The sequence below is a fragment of the Cylas formicarius genome, unplaced genomic scaffold, assembly GCF_029955315.1.
Source record: "Cylas formicarius isolate icCylForm1 unplaced genomic scaffold, icCylForm1.1 PGA_scaffold_7__23_contigs__length_41026272, whole genome shotgun sequence".
NCBI classification, from domain to species: Eukaryota; Metazoa; Arthropoda; class Insecta; order Coleoptera; family Brentidae; genus Cylas; species Cylas formicarius.
Window position 1 is genome coordinate 2,948,241 of NW_026844352.1, and position 20,530 is coordinate 2,968,770.

At 36.3% G+C, this 20,530-nt stretch overlaps 2 protein-coding genes across 2 annotated transcripts; both read left to right on the forward strand.

The window, feature by feature from the left end:
- The first annotated feature begins 1,162 nt into the window (after window positions 1–1,162).
- LOC132704410 (transmembrane protease serine 9-like) lies at window positions 1,163–7,891 on the forward strand. Its single transcript, XM_060674394.1, has 10 exons — window positions 1,163–1,235; window positions 1,320–1,485; window positions 1,540–1,883; window positions 1,933–2,148; window positions 6,046–6,159; window positions 6,234–6,294; window positions 6,788–6,943; window positions 7,022–7,186; window positions 7,240–7,583; window positions 7,633–7,891. The coding sequence occupies exons 1-10, from the start codon at window positions 1,181–1,183 to the stop codon at window positions 7,842–7,844; spliced, it is 1,833 nt and encodes a 610-aa protein (XP_060530377.1). The 5' UTR covers window positions 1,163–1,180; the 3' UTR covers window positions 7,845–7,891.
- A 900-nt stretch (window positions 7,892–8,791) lies between these two features.
- On the forward strand, window positions 8,792–10,894 carry LOC132704889 (trypsin-7-like). The gene is made up of 4 exons (XM_060675198.1): window positions 8,792–9,084; window positions 9,169–9,334; window positions 9,389–9,729; window positions 9,779–10,894. The coding sequence occupies exons 1-4, from the start codon at window positions 9,030–9,032 to the stop codon at window positions 9,994–9,996; spliced, it is 780 nt and encodes a 259-aa protein (XP_060531181.1). The 5' UTR covers window positions 8,792–9,029; the 3' UTR covers window positions 9,997–10,894.
- The last annotated feature ends 9,636 nt before the right edge of the window (window positions 10,895–20,530 follow it).

Genomic DNA, 20,530 nt, shown 5'->3' on the forward strand with positions numbered 1-20,530 from the left:
ACTAACTACCTGCTACTAGATATACCGAAAAATGACAATAAAACCTTAATTAATGTTGTGAGAATTTAAGCTCAATAAAGGAAAAGTATTTGTTAGCATCACCAGTCAACACTCGCGCTCCTGGCTGTTTGCAAAATGGGGAGCGCGAGTCTGGGCCGTAGTTCGGCAAGTGACCAGCAACGATCGGTGAGAGGTTCCACCGTCCACCCACAACGCTCGCTGAAGCCTGTCATCCACCGGGCATTCACTTGCTCCGCGTGTGCCTGGCATAAGCAGTTGTTTCTTGTATTTTGTTCTCGATTTACGTCAAATAAACCCCTTTTTACTGTTTAATTTTTGTGCAACCATTAGGTTAAACGCCCTACAGATTTATTATCTATCAGTATTTAAATCTAAATGTTAAGCAATACATTTCAATGTCCCATTTTGTTAATCTCCATGGCTTCGAAAAAATTGAATTTCCTACTTTTTGTGGCTGAATGTACAATATCAAAATTGTCGTCACAAAATTTATTTTTTTGTGTTTAAGTGCGTAGCATAATTAGAATCTAGACTATTGTTTTTAAACGCTATTTTATGTTCGTTAATGCTTTTCTTGAAGGATTTACCTGTTTGTCCAATATAAATTTTAGGACAAGATTCGCATTTATTATATTTGATAAAGACATGGTGTTGTCGAAACAATTGTCATGTAAAAATATATAATTCCGTGAAAATCTGAACTTTTAGTTCTTATTTATTTTAATATCCTAGGAGTTAAGTTGTTTTTATTTTTTAGAAATTTATTTGTTAACTATTTAGGAGTTACTTAGATTCTGGAATTGCATTGGAAATCTTTTCAGAAAAATGTTATATTTCACTATATTGAGATCCGCGTGATTTGTAAATATTTTCTAATGATTAGTGTGGATCTTGTTGAGGTGACGAAATAAAATTCACAATGGCAAAATGCCGAGATAATATATCTCCGACAAATCATTCCGGTCTTGCATAATGTGATTCTCAATCTAGTAAATTTTCTTACCTTTTTTTTACGAATTAAACCACATCAATTGCAAGATAACATTGTTAATGATTTCAAGTGGCCGCATCCTTTCGATAAGTATCTACATTATAAACACAGGTATCTAGGCCTACATATTGCGAACATTTTAATGAACCTTTTAAAGATTATCACGTCATGAGTCCCCTACAGGCCATTTTTATTGTTTGTTTAGCAGCCTCCCAAATCCAGGGTAATTTTTACACTAACAATAATCAACTATATCATCTATCCAGTTTCGACTTAGTGACAGTGAAATTACCTTCTTAAATATTAGGGGTTCCGCGCGGTTCCAAACCAGTGCCTAGAATCGTAGGAGGCGATGACGCCGACATTCAGGACTTTCCCTACCAGACAGCGCTGTTTCTAGACGGAGAGCTCGTGTGTCAAGGTTCCATAGTTGGGCCGAGTTGGGTGCTCACGGCCGGTCACTGCTTCTTCGAGTAAGTATCCACATTAATTTTATTTCCCTTAAATCTACTCTGGGGCATATTCAGCCGCAACGAAGCCACTAGACTCCAAGGCAGCTGGTCCGTGCGTGTAGGAAGCAGCCAACTCTCATCTGGAGGCCAGGTAGTGTCGGTCGCTGAAGTAAACTTATACGACCCGTTTGACTGGTTCTCGACAGACTTGGCGTTGCTTAAATTGGAAAGTTCTCTCGAGTACGGACCGTCTGTTCAAGCTGTTCGATTGCCCGAAAAAGGCCGAGAGTTGAAAAGCGACGAGCCGGCAATAGTAACCGGCTGGGGTTCCACCATCGTTTATCTAGAGCAGTCCGAGCAGCTTCAGAAAGTTGAACTCAACGTCGTTCTCACAGAGGACTGCAAAATAAGTTACGGAAGTAAGGATTTTATCTTGTTTTTAAAATCGGTCTTAAATTAGAATTTTAGAAGCTATAATTAGCGACACCACGTTCTGTGCCCAGTACGCCCCTGGAGGTAAAGGTATTTGTGCGTACGACAGCGGCGCGCCTTTGGTGGCCAACGGTACTCTCATAGGCGTCGGAGAGTTCACCTTGGAGTGCGGTAACTTCATCGGAATTCCCGGTGGTGCTTTTGCCAATGTCGCCCTTTATAGGGACTGGATAACTAGCGTTATCGGATTGTAGATGGAATAAAATCGCCCAAATCGATTCGATAGTTTTATTTAAAGCCAAAGATGACGTTTAGCAGCTTTGAAATATGTTTCTCTCATTGAATCTTAGATGTGCTGCGAAAGAGAAAGGCTTAGAACTCCGATGTAGTAATGGTGGGGAAATTACTTTGCAAAATGCTGCTTTTTTATATTGGAAGTAGTGGAGAAATCGGCAAAACAGAGAGGAAAAAAATAAGTAGTTGGTAATTAGTTGGAATTCCTCCTGAATTCCTTCGTGCACAAAACGTGAACAAAATTACTGTGAAATTGAATTTCGAATATTTTTTTGAAACTTTTTTTTTAATTCAATTTTATTGTAATAATTTCAATAAAATGAACGATGTGAATAAAATCCAAACAAAATAAACAGTTTTGAAATTTTCTGATTCTAAAGAGTTTGCCTTGGTCTATTTTACATGAATAAAGAAAATTGACTCCAAAAAAAGACTAATGATATTGTCCGATAAATACATTTAACAATTCTACTTGGCTTTTGATAATGTCATAAATTATTTCAAGTAGCAGAATTTTTGTGATAACAGTCAAGCGTCATAGATAGACAACTTAAATATAATAGCGCCATTACTATTTCCGACGAATACGTAAGTTCCATCCAGGTTGTCAAACTACCGGAAAGAAACCGAGAGTTGAAAAGCGCTGGCCGCGGTTTCACGACGGACTGTCCCTTTTAATTATCAGTTGCAGCAGGTAAATTTCAATGTTGTGCTCACCGAAGATTGGCAATATAGCTACGGAAGTGAGTTCGGTTGCTTATATTGAAGGTGATAATTTGCAATATCAAAAGCTTTAGTCAGCGATACAACATTATGTGCCTAGTACGCCCCTGGAAGCGCTTTTGATCGCCAAAGGGGAGTGGGAAAATTCACTTATTGGATAGCCAGTGTCACTGGGCTGTAGAACACATCAAATTCTGGAAAAAAAGATACAAAAAAATAAATATACAACTTCTTCACACTGTATCTCGAAAAACACGTTTATGTAAACTTAGTACCTATAAAGTACTAGACGAATTAAGTAACGAATTAAACCAACAGACTTAAAAGGATATACCAATTGTTTATTTGTTATTATATTTTCCAGCATCTGTAAAATAACTTTGAACACATGAACATTATATATTCTTGAAACAAATAACGAATTGAAAATTTTTTACTAACAAGTACATAAAAAAGTTGCTGAGATAACTTCTGTAATTGCTTCGTTCAGTTTGAGGGGTTTCGCATGCCAGGCAGAGACGACGAACTCGAATGTATATATATATATATATATATATATATATATATATATATATATATATATATATATATATATATATATATATATATATATATATATATATATATATATATATATCATTCAAACTATTTGTACATTTAAAAACTAATGGTTATTTTGCTACCGGTACTATCCAGGAAAATAGAACAAATAAATGTCTAATGAAAAATTGTTAATCCTATCTTTCAGCATATGAATCTGAATCAAATTTTTTTATTGTCCGTTAGCACGACAATTCAGTTGTAACTGTGGCAAGTAATGTTTCTAATGTAGATCCCGTCCAAAATGTAAAATGCTGTAATAGAAAAGAACTGAAAGGTCTAAATAGACCCCAACCTTATGTAATTGCCCAATACAATAGATATATGGGTGGGGTAGATTTACATGACAACGGAATTACAGGTGCCAGGTATTTGAAAAAAATGGTGGTGGCCTTTATTTTGTAAGTCACTGGATTGGTTAGTAGTGAATGCATGGAAATTGTATAATATTGTCAAAGAACAAAAGATTTCCCAGGTAGATTTTAAACCTTACATTCCTTTGCGACTTTTAAAAACTGATAAAACAATTACTCAAAGAAATCTTGCAGTTGCCACCTCACGATTGTTCATGCTTACAAAGCCCGAAGAGATGTAGAATCTGCCACAGCCACACAATTTACGTTTGTAAATAGTAATAAGTGTAATACTTCATGCTTCATACTTTACCATAAAATATTGTGTTTTTGTTTTGTATCAAATCAGGTTCTATTTGGAAAACAATCTACTTTTAGTTGTTTTCTGTCGAATTTGAACGTTCTTTTGTATGTTTAGGTATAAATTATATGTTGCATCTTATATGCCTCATAACATTATTAAATGTTTTTTCTCAGTGGTTCGTTTACTTATCAGTATCTTTCTGTATGTTTCGATGTTTTTTTTTGACACATGCAATATATTCTTAAGTGCAACAAGATAAATAATTTCAGAACAAAAAAGTATTTTTTTATTTTTTTTATGGTTGGGATAATATGGGTTAAATAAGAATATGTACCATCCATACAAACTTATAGTATTTCAAGGAGGCGCTTCTATATATGTGGTATACGAACAAGTTTAATGGAATGTTGCAGATCATATGTTGTGGCCCGGTGAGAGTAGATTTAACAATTATGGACAAGCACAGCACTTATTGCGCTGTGGAGAACCCTCATAAAGTAGGAAAGGGTCGTCTACAGTCTAGTCTAGTCACATTTATAAACATTAATGGAAATTGCCAAAAATGTCTCGATGCAAACTAACTCTTTCCAAAAGTCGAAAAACTCAATATAGCAGATATAAGAAAAATATAAGTGGAGGTTGCTAGATTACACAAGCCAATTGCGACATGTTATCTAAAGTTATGTTATCTTAGTGGGCTTAAAAAAGTGTATGAATAATGTCACATTTTAACATATGTCAATTTAACTGTTTTGGTTTTACTGGAGCCATTTTTAGCCAGTTACCCAACGCAGCTTAACCTTTGCAGTAGGTATAATAGGAGCGGAGATTCTGTATAGAGAAGCGAATTTGGGTATATTGTGTAGACATTGCATAAACAGTTTTAGCCGATTGTGATCTATAAAAATAATCTAAACCCATTTGGTAGTTTAATATGTGTTCATGCATAATGTTTAAATATGTTTAAAAATAGAGAGAAAGGAATAGATATAAAATCATCGGCTGATTCAGAAATTACATTTGAACCAAGGGATCTCGTCTATTGGTTCAGTAAGCTTGCAATTTTGGTTAGTTTTGGTTATGTAAAAACTGGAAGACCAGAGAAATTCAATATTTAGGCCATCACAAATGTTCACTTTTAGTTCGGTAGATAGGTAGGTTATTTATAAACAATATCTTGAAAATGAATCTGTTTTTATTTCTCAGAAAGTCATTTGTTAACTATTTAGGAATTACTTAGATTCTGGAATTGTATTTGAAACTTTTCAGAAAAATCTTATTTGTAAATATCCTCCAATCGTTAATTAAATTAAGGTGACGAAATAAAATCCACAATCCATAATATATCTCCGGCAAATCATTCCGGTCTCGGAAAATGTAGACTGTTTCAAGTGCTATTCCATTGATATTCAAATATTAAAGATCCCCTTCGCTCATCATCATCAGGTACTTGGGCGGCTTGATTGTTAGATTTTGATCTGCAATTGTTCAGTTGGTACAGCAAAAAAAGTATTTTTTTCTGAATCGAGTAAGATTATCTTATCTTCTTTTTACGAATTAAAAGGATTGAAGTGACTAAGGAAATTCGGAGCGATTGGGACGTCGTAATTTATTTATGACAAAAAATTGCAAGATAAAATTGTTAATGATTTCAAGTGACTACATCCTTTCGATAAGTATCTACAATATAAACACAGGCATCTTCGTCCATATATTACAAACATTTACCTGAACCTTTTTGAAGATTGTGAACCCCCATCTGGTAATTTTAATTGTTTGCTTAGCGGCCTTCCAAGTAAATTTTACACTAACAATAAGCAAACAGACTCGTTCCTATCCAGTTAATGACAATAAATTTCTTTCCTTTAATATTAGGGGTACTGCAGGGTTCCAAACCAGTGCCTAGAATTGTTGGAGGCGATGATGCCGGTATTCAGGACTTTCCCTACCAGGCAGCGCTGGTTCTAGACGGAGAGCTCGAGTGTCAAGGTTTCATAGTGGGACCTATCAGCCGGTCACTGCTTCTACGAATAAGTACCCACACCAATTGGATTTTCTTTAAGCCTACTCTGGGGAATTTGTGGTATTAAGGGCTCTAGCCTCCAAATTAGCTGGTCCGTGCGTGTAGGAAGCAGCCAATCTCCTAAATCGATTGGATAGTTTTATTTCGAGCAGTGGATGACGTATGATGATGCATTGCGAAAGAGAAAAGCTTTAAAGTGCAACTAGTATTGATGGGGAAATTAATTTTGCCTTGGAGAGATAGGCAAAACAGACGAGAAAAAGAATTACTTGGGTCCTCGGAAGTTTTGGCTAGTAGAGCTATAGACTACGCAATCTTTTTAATAATTAGTGATACTTTCTCTGGAATTTCTGCGTATTATACGCCGTAATTCCTCGGCTGTTAAACGCCGAGAACAAGTCTCTGAAGAAAATAGTCGCATAAACATAGTAAAGTATTTTGTTAAAATTAAAATTTGTTGTTAAGTCGGTGAATAGCCGATGTTTTTAAAATCCAAATAAAATAAATATTTTTCAAATTTAATTCAGAAAAATTTTCAAACCACCAAACTTGTTGGACGAATATTTTTTTAGAATCGGTTTCGTAATATTATAGATTGTTTCAAGTAGCATCACAGATAAACAACTTATATATTATCGCCATTAGCATTTGCGCTAAACACATTAAATTGGGGTCGCTCAATAGTCTGCCTCATGATTACCATCGCACTGATCATTTCAGTTGTTTGCTTGACCGCGTCATTAATTCGAGGTAAATAACCAATAGATATCTACACATTGTGACCTGCAGAGCACTAAACACGCGGCTCCGCTTCTTTTGTATGTGAAGTCTACCACATGGTTTCAAACCAGGGCCCAGAATCGTTTGCGGTGAGGGTGCCGACATCCAGGATTATCCCTACCAGGCAGCGGTGTTATTGGACGGTGAATACGCATGCCAAGCATCCATCACAAGCAGCAGTTGGGTTATCGGCGTCTCTCACTGCTTCTACGAGTAGGTGTCCCCACTACTGACTTCTTCTGATTTTAACTTCGGCCCATTCCCAGCATAGATGGCGTTCGCCTCCAAGGCAACTGGTCGGTTCGAGTAGGGAGCAGCCAACCATCGTTCGGAGGTCAGGTGCTGCAGCTGTCTGAAGTAAACTTCTTCGAGCCGTACCAGAAATTCCTCGACGACTTAGCACTGCTTAAATTAGAGAACCCTCTTAAGTACGGACCGTCAATCCAGGTCGTTAAACTACCGGAAAGAGACCGAGAGTTGAAAAGCGACGAACCGGCAGTGGCTACCGGCTGGGGTTGCACAGCGGATTATTCCTTTCATTTAGCGGACCAGTTGCAGCAGGTCACGTTTAGTATTGTGCTCAGTGAAGACTGCCAAAGTAGCTACGGAAGTGAGTTCGTTTGCTTAGATTTAAAATCGCTATTAATTTGGAATTTCAGAAGATTTGGTCAGCGACACGATGTTCTGCGCCCAGTCCGCAGGTAAAGGTCTCTGCTCCGACGACGGCGGCGCACCTTTGGTCTCCAACGGTACCCTGTTGGGAGTCGGAGAGTTCAGTTTGGCATGCGACCAGGTCGTCCGACTGCCTGGTGATGCTTTTGGCAACGTCGTCCTGTACAGAGACTGGATAGCAACCGTCAGCGGGTTGTAGATTAAATAAAATTTTTTAAACTGTTCCGGTGGGTTTATTTAATAGCGCACATATCACCACTGAAAAATCTACCATTTTTAGTCAGTTATTGAAGGCACCTTAAATTTTGCAGTAGGTACAATAGGAGCGGAAATCTCGGTATAGAGAAGCGAATTTGCGTATATCATGTAGACATACATGTGGCAGACATTTGTGTTTATTTACAGATATTGTATAGACGTTGCATAAACTGTTCTCGAGGATTGTAGATCAATAAAAATAATCTAAAACCATTGGGTAGTTTATTTTGAGTTTATTCATAATGTTGAATAACATCTCCGCTTCATACATATAAACATCTTAGAATAGCTATAAAATCTGGTGCCGATCCAGATGTTACATTTGAACCAAGGGATTTCGTCGATAGTTTTGTTTATGGAAAAACTGGAAGACCAGAGAAACTGAATATTTAGGTTATCACATATATTTACTTTTAGTCAGATAGATACCACAATAGATTCATTCAATTACTTATAAATAACGTCCTAGGAGTTGAATTTGTTTTTATTTATCCGAAAATTGTTAATTATTTAGTAGTTACTTAGATTCTGGAATTGTGTTGGAAACTTTTCAGAAAAAGGTTATATTTCACTTTTTTAACATCTACATAGTTTACAAATATTCTCCAATGATTAAAGTGGATCTCTTTGAGATGACGAAATAAAACCCACAATAGCAAAATGCAGAGATAATATATCTCCGACAAATCATTCCAGTCTTGGAAAATGTTATGTTAGAAGGTTTCAAGTGATATGCAAATATTAACGATCATAGTTTCAGTCTAGCTCTGAAGAAGCCAACAGAATGTTTGGTGAAAAGTTTGCTAGTTCGAGTCAACAAAAACCAACGCAAGAGGAATCCAGAAGTTTTATAAAATGTATTATCAATCCCCTTCGCTCATCATCATCAGTTGCTTGGTTAATTTGATTTAGATTTTCTTATCTTCCTTTTACGAATTGAAACGCATCAAGTGAGTATTGAAACGCGGAATGATTGAGACGTCATAATTTATTTATGATAAAAAATCACAAGATAAAATTGTTAATTATTTCAATTGGCTGGATCCTTCTGATAACTATCTACAATCAGGAATCTAGGTCTATATATTGCAAACATTTGCCTGAAACTTTTAAAGATTAACACGTCATGAGTCCCCTACAGGCCATTTTTATTGTTTGTTTAGCAGCCTCCCAAATCCAGGGTAATTTTTACACTAACAATAATCAACTATATCATCTATCCAGTTTCGACTTAGTGACAGTGAAATTACCTTCTTAAATATTAGGGGTTCCGCGCGGTTCCAAACCAGTGCCTAGAATCGTAGGAGGCGATGACGCCGACATTCAGGACTTTCCCTACCAGACAGCGCTGTTTCTAGACGAAGCGCTGGTATGTCAAGGTTCGATAGTTGGACCTAGTTGGGTGCTCACAGTAGGTCACTGCTTCTACGAGTAAGTATTCATACCAATTGGATTTTCTCTAAACCTATTCTGGGGCATTTGCAGCATCGGAGGAACTAGTCTCCAAGGCAGCTGGTCCGTGCGTGTAGGAAGCAGCCAACTGTCTTCTGGAGGTCAGGTAGTGCCGGTCACTGAAGTAAACTTATACCAACCGTTTGAGTGGTTCAATTCGGACTTGGCGTTAGTCAAATTGGAAAATCCTCTTGAGTACGGACCGTTCATTCAAGCCGTTCCATTAGCGGAGAAAGATAGAGTGTTGAAAAGCGAGGAGCCGGCAGTAGCAACGGGCTGGGGTTCCCTCATCATTCGTCAGGAGCCATCGGAGCAGTTGCAGCAAGTCGAACTCAACGTCGTTCTCACAGAGGATTGCAAAATAAGTTACGGAAGTAAGTACTTTTTCCCGTTTGTAAAACCAGTGTTAAATTAAAATTTTAGAAGCTTTCATTAGCGACACTACGTTCTGCGCCCAGTACGCCCCCGGAGGCAAAGGTATCTGTACCCTCGACAGCGGCGCACCTTTAGTCGCCAACGGAACTCTTATAGGCGTTGGAGAATTCAGTGTGGAATGTGGCAACGTCGTCGGATTGCCCGGAGGGGCCTTTGCCAATGTCGCCCTTTACAGGGACTGGATAGCAAGCGTTAGCGGGTTATAGTTGGAATAAAATCTTCTAAATTCTTTGGGTAGTTGTATATAAAATCTTCGATAACGCTAAAGGGCATCTCTTTTTGGAATATGTGTCTATATATTTCGTGACACGACTTTTATTTTTATATCGAACACAAGCAAACAATACATGTATAAGGGCAAAAATTGTAGATACGTACAATTATTTAGCATCTTCTGTCTGATGGTAGTGTTCATATACTCCCGCACAGAGTGGAAACAGTCCCTTCGTAGGATCTTTTTTACATATCTTTCAAATTTTGTATTATTCAGTGCCTTCACTTTTGATATTGCTTTATCATACAAACACAGATTTAACGATTTTTTTGTCATTCAACATATTTAAATTTCGTGTTGCGAAGGATAATCATGATAAATAATGTATGTAATAATACATACAGAACAGAAACAGAAAAGTGGTATGATTTTCAATCTTTTGCAGATAGAGTTATAATGTTCTAGGGAACCCGCACATGCTATTACTCTAACTAGCTTGAAGTTTAAAAGTCCGATCAGCTGCAGAAACGTTACCCCACATTACAATACCGTAGTTTAGAAAGTCAGCAACTCCTTTAGCCCAATACTGTGCACTGAGTCCGGATCGATCCGAAGACTCCAAATCTTGCCCATGTCAAAGCAGGGCACTCAGTGTGTAGATGATACGGGGTCTCCACCCCCCTTCCATGCACCACCTGCACTCCGGGTCGCCTCCAATGGGGGCTTGCTGTTATATCTATAGTAACAAAGTTGACGCAAAGCGTATGCATTTAATAACTCTACGGAGAGAGCAGAACCGAGTACAAACATTTTTTTGAGGAAAAATATAACTTTTAGCTGGAATCGCGAAATTATTAAATTTTGAGAAAACAAAAATTCTATCCGTTCAAATATTGAGTTTGTCAAGCACTCAGGTATGGAAGAAAAGAAAAGCGAGGAACATTTTGCGGATAGTAAACTAGGAAATATCAGAAAGATGAAAACCTTCCCCATAAGATTATCTGGTCGGCCAAAAGTATTGTGAAAAATAATGGAACTTTTGCCTGCGAAATGCTCATTATTGCGTAAAAGACAATCCTCGAGTACACCAAAATAAATAAGAACTAAAAGTTCAGATTTTCACGAAATTATATATTTTGACATCACAATTGTTTCGACAACACCGTGTCTTTATCAAATGTGAAAAGGAGAATGACATTCCCAGAATATAAGCAAAGATGGGGAACATAATTCTGGAAAATGGCATAACGTATTATGCTATGTTTCTTTTGTAATTAAAAAGTAAAATGAATAAGTGTGAACAATATACAGTCCATTTAATCAGTGAGGAGGCCATATGCTCCACAGAACCGTCAAAATGAACATAACAACTATTTTGTAGGGCTTAAAAAGTGCAAATTTGAATTGATCACACATCAAATTAAAAAAATCCACTTTCGTTGTTGCCGATGCCTAAGATTTGCGATGGCAAAGTCGGTCAGAAAATCAAGAGAGAAGGTACCTCAGTATATTACCTGCTTCCACTCCAATACTAAGAATGGCCGCGCGTCCATATCACTCGTACGTGTTTAAGTGCGGACACGTACGAGTGACATGGCGGCCTCTGAAGATGCCAAGTGATATTTTGGCGAAACGTCAGGCGAATGATCCTACTCCAGGGTCAAACAACGTACGGATGAACACCTGGATTACCACCAATATATATATATATATATATATATATATATATATATATATATATATATATATATATATATATATATATATATATATATATATATATATATATATATATATATATATATATAATATATATATATATATATATATATATATATATATATATATATATATATATATATATATATATATATATATATATATATATATATATATATATATATACAGGGTGCTTCAAAAAATGTATACACACTTTGAACTTCCATAGAAAATTTATTTACCGTTCTACAAAGTTAAATTTCAGGAAAATAGAAAGCTGAAAGTCCAATGTAAATGAAACATAAATAACAAATGTTAATACTGTTCAAATTGGTGACCTGCAGCATCAATACAATTCTGAGTACGAGTCACCACTGATCAAAACGTCCAATGAGATTTCTCTACACACTGCTTGAATCTCATTCCGAAGAATGTCTAGGTTACGTGATTTACGTTTGTACACCTCATCTTTTACTGTGCCCCACAACAAGAAATCCAGTAGTGTAAGGTCTGGAGAGCGTGCTGGATACTCGATTGGCCCCCTGCGTCCTATCCACCGGCCCGACAAATTTTGATCCAGGTAAGCTCGTACGTCCCTGTGATAGTGCGGCGGGGCACCATCTTGTTGAAAATAAAAATCGTCATTACCGTATAATGCACGAATGGCAGGAAATATGCAATCAGCAAGCATTGTTAGGTAATTAATACCAGTTACAGTGCCTTCAAATCGAAAAGGTCCAATGAGTCCCCTTGAAGACAAAACCGCACCACACATTTACACCAGGCAAATTTACAGCTTTTTCAATTGTAATGTGAGGATTTTCTTCACCCCAGTAAACACAATTGTGCCTATTGACAGTTCCATTAAGTTTGAATTGGGCTTCATCCGACCAAATGATGCTACCCATAAATCCCGGTTCACGTATCACCATCTCCTGAATCCATTCACAAAATTGCAACCTTCGATCTGGATCGTCGTCATTTAGCTGTTGCACCAGCCTTGGAATGTAAACACGATACTTGCCTCTCTTCAGAATGCGTAGCACGCTGCTAGCACTTACATCACTTTCACGTGCCCCTTGCCTTGAAGATTTGTTAGGAGAGCGTTGAAACAGTTCCAAGACTGCCGTTGATGACTCATCACTTGTAGCTGTTCGAGGCCGACCGGAATGACCTTTATGCACATCACACACTGTTCCATGAACTTCGAATTTGTCTCGTATGCGTGTAATTGTTAATCTTGAAGGTGGTTCTGTATCATACTCCCTTCTCCACTGTCTTTGAACTTTTTTTCTCAAACTTCCAGTACCACTTAATAACCTGCTTACGTTCTTCAAAACTCAAACGTACGTTCCCCATGTTGATATTACAAATTCCAACTGATAATATAACATAGAGGGACGACTATGCTGGCACCTGGCGAAGAAATATAACATTAGCCTTGTAGAGCGGGAAAACTACAATAGTTTAAAGTGTGTATACATTTTTTGAAGCACCCTGTATATATATATATATATATATATATATATATATATATATATATATATATATATATATATATATATATATATATATATATATATATATATATATATATATATATATATATACACAAAACGGTAGTCGTGACCGGCTAGTTGAACAACAAATTTTAGTTAAAAGGACCGATACCCCAATTAACTAAAATTTGTTATATATATATATATATATATATATATATATATATATATATATATATATATATATATATATATATATATATATATATATATATATATATATATATATATATATATATATATATATATATATATATATATATATATATATATATATATATATATATATATATATATATATATATATATGTTTTTTTTTTTCACGTATTGATTCACGGATGGAAAAATATGATGACACTATATTCCGGGATATCATCCGTTCGCTTGTTAAACTCCGACTTGAATCCTGCAGACGTTTCGCCAAAATCTCACTTGGCATCTTCAATGCTCGCGCTCCGAAAACACTTCGAACACTGCAGGATTCCAGTCGGAGTTCAACAAGCGAACGGATGATATCCCGGAATATAGTGTCATCACATTTTTCCATCCGTGAATCAATACGTAAATATATATATATATATATATATATATATATATATATATATATATATATATATATATATATATATATATATATATATAATGAGGTGCCCTAATAACCAATATTTTTTAAATGGAAATCTAAGCCCATTTTTTTACAACTTAATAATTGAAAATAAATACTATTATTAATTTCTTAAAGAAACTTCCACTAAACAACTTGCTGAGTCGAACTTATTGGTGCTCAATTAATTAATTACATTAGATACACAAGATATTCTAGTTATTTTCGACGAAGAATCTCTCTTTACCAAAGTTACTATTCTTGAAACTCCCAACATCTCTCTTAAATTAAAACATTAATTCAACCTCTTTCTCTGGTCTTCTCTCCAATAATTTCCACATTAAAAATATTAAGCGTTCGATCAAAAAATACCCTTCACCACAACCTTCCAATAGCAATGAGGCCGAAAGCAATCCTACACTTTCCACCGACATTCAAAATATCACTGATCACATATCAAAAGTTCTAAAGAAGTATAACGTCAAAACCAGATTTGCCACTTGTCCAAAATCTCTCGACATCTTTGGCCCGTCAAAGATAAAATTAAATTTGAGATGCCAGGAGTTTGCGGCGTATGCGGCAAAGAATACATTGGAGAAATCGGACGAAAAATATCAATTAGGCTCAAGGAAAACGAAAGAACCTTACGACTAATACAAATAAACTCATCAACTGTTGCTGAACACAATCACGAAACCGGACATAAAATTTTATTCGATAAAACTAAAATTCTTCCATGTAATCAATTCTCCTATCAACGAAAAATCCGAGATTCTATAGAAATGTATAAACAACCTGACAATCTTAACCGCGACTCTGGTTTTACCTGCCAACATGGGAGTCGGTCATCCGAGACGGTGTTTCTGTCCCTCATTTAGCGCCGCCTCCTCAAACAATATGTAAGCAAGTACAGAGTAAAATGCGAGCCAGTTTCAGTCAAGCTTGGAGAAGCCAACAAGATGATTGGCGAAATGCCAGCAATTTTGACCCAGCAAAAACCGACGCAGGAGCAATATAGAAGTTTTGTAAACAATAAATACTAATATCTAAATATTATTTTTTTAAATTGTTTTCTAAGTTCTTGACTTATTTGCAGATCAATAAATTATTGTACCGAATTAAGAAAAACTGTTAATTTAGAAATTAATATCATTTTCAATTATTTTCTTTTACGAGGCCAACCAACAACTGTGTTTTGTGTGTTTAATGTTGGTCTAAAATGGGCCGATGTTAGTTAGTTTTAATATTTAGGAGGAATAATTAGAGATTACTATTTTCGTTTTAATAAAAAAAGCATTTTTTAAATTTTTATAAAATTATAAAGAACACAGACAACTGCGGTGAGAGCGGCATTCGTTACTCAACAAAATTAACATTTTCGGATATTTCCCTGGAAGAAGAATCGATTACATTGATTAATTTTTAATTTGATAGAATGAGATTTCGGTTTCATTATTGTTTTCGGCAACTGCTTATGACTTTATTGGTCACAGTCGTATAATATTTTGTTCTGTTTCTCTGGTTAGTTTTGACATAGCTCTTTCAAATATATTGCAATTCGGGAATCTGGAATCAAACCTAGTCAACGGAATTGAAAAATGCTTGTCTGGAACAGGACCAGCTGTGAGATCTCCAGGATGGTTGGCGAAACGTCAGCAAGTTTTATCAACCACCGACGCAGGTAGAATGCAGAATATTTGTAAATAGCCTTACATTATTCTGTGAAAGTTTCCTTTAAAAAAAATCTTCAGAAATCTTTGCTAAACAAGTTTAATAAACGCCAAATTAGTTTATTTGGCACGAACGGAGCGAGCGCTTAATACATGAGTGAATGAAGAAGTTTACAAGGTGTTGCATACTATACGCGTGTCTTGACCATCAGAATTGACAAACCAAAGCCCTGGCTAATATATCACCGGAAATCTCCGAAGTGGCTCGCAGCCCTAGGTAACGTCTTTAAGCCACACTGAATAATAGGTATTTTAGAGCAGGAATTTGAATGGGGGATTTTTTTTAAATGAATTTGGGAAAAAAAATTAGATAGTATCGAAGGAACTAAATTGACACTTTTTATCTCGAGGCAAACGTTTATAGACAATATGTGAATAGAGAATATAGCCAAATATTGTTCGGTGGCAGTGGTAACACATTATTGAATATTCCGTACTTTACTTTTATCCCTCTCATTCCTTGTTCAACTTTATTTTTATTTATATCTTAGGGGACAATGAAGAAAAATCACTATTAAAAAGAACACTTTTATCGAATAACTTTTATAAAAGTTCATTTCAAAATGATAATTGTTACTAAAATATAGAAACGTTACTTTTTAAATTTATTTTGGTATGATTAAAAGCAAAAGTCAAGAAGTTAAATCGTTCAATAAAATAGTTTAAAATAGTTTTTGTATGTTAATATAATATTATTAGACGATAAAATCAAAATACTTTATTACCCAATTATCTAGATAAGTATTTGGCAAATGATATTTTAATTTGCAAATTCCAACAACTAACTAAATATGTGATCGAGGATGCCTCGGTTGGTAAGTTGTTAGACCTGCCAACTTGACTTGCAGCAGGTTGTAGGTTCGATTCCCACCTGGAGCCTTGGGTGTTGGTATTGCGTTTGTTGTCCGACTTTAACGACTGACTTCAATCTAGCCAGCCGCCTAAGTAAAGACAGACGCGAGTTCATTGAATTAAGGGAAAAAAGTGCAACGAGTAGAAGAATAATTTTATGCAATAACGGATTTTCTCAGGACGAAGACAGCAAGCGGAACAAAAGAGTTTGCCGGCGTGTGTCACACAATATTGTTTTAAATTATAAATCATTAACATCTAACGTCATGTAAAGAGTACGGCATTGGCAACAGGATGTAAATATGATTTGTGTGGATTTTGAATTTTTTACCACACATTTCGAAAATAAACTTTTATTAATTATTTAATTTTTTAATAGAAAAAAAGTCTTGTGTATTTGTGTTACGTTTACGTTAATTCCAACTTAGCCTACTTCTTAATTTGTGGTAAAAGAAATAAAATTCTCTATTTCCACTGATTCTACAAGCTATGGAGCGCCAATCAATTTCATTCAATATGAAAAACAAAACAACTAGGCGATGCAGAGCCGTTACCCCACAATTTTTTTTGCAGGGGGAGGCGATAAGGCGACTAAGTAGCGTGCAAAGACTAGCGAGTCTGTGCGCTACGGGGGCCATGAGCACAACGCCCACTGCAGCGCTGGAGGTCCTACTGAACATCCCACCAATACAGATCTATATACAAGGGGAAGCAAGATCCGCAGTATATAGATTACTGCAAGGCCAGTCCCCAATAATTGATGGACATAGCACGAAACATAACGAGCTTTACTTGGAGGTAAGGGCGGACAATGTCCTAGGGCTGCCTACAGATAACACAACACTTAAGTATTGCTTCGTTAACCACTACAGGACTCAAATCCCAGCCAGAGAAGACTGGGAAAACGGGCCACCAATCAAGCCAGAAATATCCTGGTATGCTGATGGCTCAAAAACTCAAGAAGGAATATGAGCCGGAATAAAAGGAAAATCTGTATTCTAATAGGTAGGCTATCAACAGTGTTCCAAGCACAGATCACTGCACTAGAACACTTTGCAAGAGAAATAAAAGCGAGGAAGATCCGGAACAAATCTAATAAAATCGCAATCTAATAAAATAACATCCAAGTTAGTTCTGGACTGCCATAAGGTATTAACGAGATAGCAGGCCAGAACAAAGTTACTCTATTATGGGTACCGGCGCACGGTGGGCATAAAGGTAATGAATAGCCATCAGGGTTTGGATGGACCGAGAATCCCGACGATGGTGGAGGGACATGCCGGGGCAAAGACAGACCAAGGAATTCCTAAGGGGCCCATCGGCCAATTGTACAGCGGACCTACTAAGATACAATAGAAAAGCCGTAAGAATAATAGTAGGTCTGCTGACGGGCCACTGCAGGCTTAAGAGGCATCTAAGCCTGGTGGAAGTGGAAGAAAACACAGAATGTAGATTCTATCAGGAAGAGGAAGAAACAGCCGCGCACGTACTATGCCACAGCGAAGGCCTAGCGAGAGTGCGTTTCCTTCTGCTGGGCGATACCAAACCAGAGGCAGAGAGCTATACGAGGGAGCCGTTATCGAAGTTGTGGAGTCTGGTTAGAGAGACGAACCTGAATAAAGCTCTATAGCTATGGAGAGAGTCACAATAGATCCTCTGGGTCGCAGTGACGGACAGGCTGATTGCTAGCTCTGCCAACTGTTTACTTTTTTTTTTTTTATTTTTAAAAAACTTGAACAACAATAAAACGAAATGTCCAAAAACTGAAAAATCATGAGTCTACAGGTTGAAATACGGATCTTGTCCTAAAATGTATGTTGGACAAACAGGTAGATCCTTCAAGAAATGCATTAACAAACATAAAAGAGCGTTTAATAACAATAGTCTAGATTCTAATTATGCTACACACTTAAACAAAAAAACACATTTTTGACGACAATTTTGATATTTTACATACAGCCACAAAAAGCAGAAAATTAAATTTATTGGAAACCATGGAGATTAACAAAATGAGACATTCAAATGTATTGCTTAACGATCAATTAGATTTAAATACCTCTCCATTATTAAACTTAACTTCTTACAACAACATTAATTAAGGTTTTAATGTAATTTTTCGCTATATATCGTATTACATTTGATAAAGACAAGGAGTTGTCGAAACAATTGTCATGTGAAAAACTTTTAGTTCTTATTTATTTGGTTAAATGGATTTTCATCAAGTAAAAGCCACCTCAGTTCAATCTCTACATTCCACATTGGATATAATTCTTATCAACCTTGTTTGCATAGCAAAAAAAAAGGAATCTGTTGAGTAATGTGGTCGTTCCAGAGCCTTTTATCCAGGCCCACACCCTATAACTTCTAAGATTTCTCTTCCGAAACATTTATATTTGTTGAAAACACTAATGAGTGAGCTTCATCGTCATTGAGTTTTAGTAAACTGCCCATTGCAATGGGTGGCAAATCGTAAAATTTTTGTTTTTGTCCTAAAACTGAATGCCTGACACAGTCAAAGGCATTTGAGCGGTGACACAGCTTTAGAGTACTATGCTTCCCTCATTCAAAGCACCCAACTATGCCAGTCACTAGCAATAGTAGTGGAACGCCCTTTTCTAAACCCAAACTGACCGAAACTCAAAATAAAGAGAAAATTGATAATGCAAATTTTTGGCCAACATTTTCAAAACTATCGGGATATTTCACCATTTTTGTAGATTGGCACAAGTTATGATACTTTAAAAACCTGTCTTAGAAACCATAAAAGTCTAGAGTTTTTGAATTATTCAAACACATGATAACCTACTGGGCCTTAAGTGAAGAAAGCAGTGAAAATTTAAGTTATTCGCAAACCCTGATGGCTTAGCAAGAGTTTTGTTCGTTCAAGGTATACAATATTGCATCTGCTATTGTTGTAAAAATGTATTGAAGTTTTTTGGGGTCATTTTTTTCACATTTCTTTTTTTTTTAAGAAGATGAGGAATTTCTTTTGGATTTTCATGATTCTAACAGACCCATACGAATGTTCAATTTTGCTTAGTTTCTCACCAAGTACGAACTTATAAAAAATTGTCTTGAAGTAATTATTATTTTAGGCACCAAGAAATAATAACTAACTGTCAGTCTCCCTGTCACTCTTGGGACTCTTGGACTAGACTAGGACTAGAACCACCCAGGTTTTACAGTTTAATACTGATTTATAGCTCTCATCTATTCAGAAAAGGACTGATACACTAATGTGTTTGCTTACCAATCTAGTATTTCAGTTTTTACCTTACCTTACCTTACCTTTTACCTTATCTTCTTCTTCTTTTTATTACCCTTTTGCCTTGTACTCTATAGTTAGAGATTAGCTGGGAAGATGAGCTCCAGCTCCCATGCCATCGTATAAGAGGGTGTCCAGGAGGTCTGCTGATCTTTTAAGACCATCTCTTGCAATTTTCGGCAGTCTGTGGTCATCCATCCATTCAACATGATCTCCCCATTCGCGCCTTCTGTTTCGGGACCATCGCACAATATCAAGGACACTGCAAAGTTCTCTGATGTCTACGCTTCTTTGGTGGCCCCTCAGTGTGTAGTATGATATAGATCTTAGAGTTCTCGAGAATCTCTGCTATTCGGATGGTTCTTTTTATTGTCTAGTTTTCCGATCTAGTTTCTACAGCGTATGTCATAACGGGTCTCTCATGGGTCTTATATATATTACATCCCGCCAATTACCCTACTATTAAGGCTACCTTGGTTGTTTTACATTTTACCTGGTCTACAGGTATATTGCTAATTTACATCTTCTGGGCTGTTTTGATATCGTTAGTGATTTAGATTTTGCTACCGATATCTCCATTTTGTACTTGGAGATTATGATTTCGAACTTAAATAAACATTTTCTGTATTTCTTTGTCCCCTAGTCGGTATCCCTTTAAAATCTTCTTCACTTCAGATATTAGCTCATCCATAATCAGATTGAAAAGGATAGGGCTCAAGCTGTCGCCTTATCTTATTCCTGTCTGCATGGGTATTTTGCGTGTTTTTCTGCCCTCCACTTATATTTGTCGGTATTTA

Excerpts from the sequence above, each read along its gene's own strand:
- LOC132704410 (XM_060674394.1), top strand. The coding sequence starts at position 1,181 with ATGAGTCCCCTACAGGCCATTTTTATTGTTTGTTTAGCAGCCTCCCAA. Across the intron at positions 6,295-6,787 it reads AAATTAGCTGGTCCGTGCGT|ATTGTTTCAAGTAGCATCAC; the intron begins GTAGGAAGCAGC and ends GTAATATTATAG. Across the intron at positions 6,944-7,021 it reads GACCGCGTCATTAATTCGAG|TCTACCACATGGTTTCAAAC; the intron begins GTAAATAACCAA and ends TTGTATGTGAAG.
- LOC132704889 (XM_060675198.1), top strand. The coding sequence starts at position 9,030 with ATGAGTCCCCTACAGGCCATTTTTATTGTTTGTTTAGCAGCCTCCCAA. Across the intron at positions 9,085-9,168 it reads AGCAGCCTCCCAAATCCAGG|GGGTTCCGCGCGGTTCCAAA; the intron begins GTAATTTTTACA and ends CTTAAATATTAG. Across the intron at positions 9,335-9,388 it reads GTAGGTCACTGCTTCTACGA|CATCGGAGGAACTAGTCTCC; the intron begins GTAAGTATTCAT and ends GGGCATTTGCAG.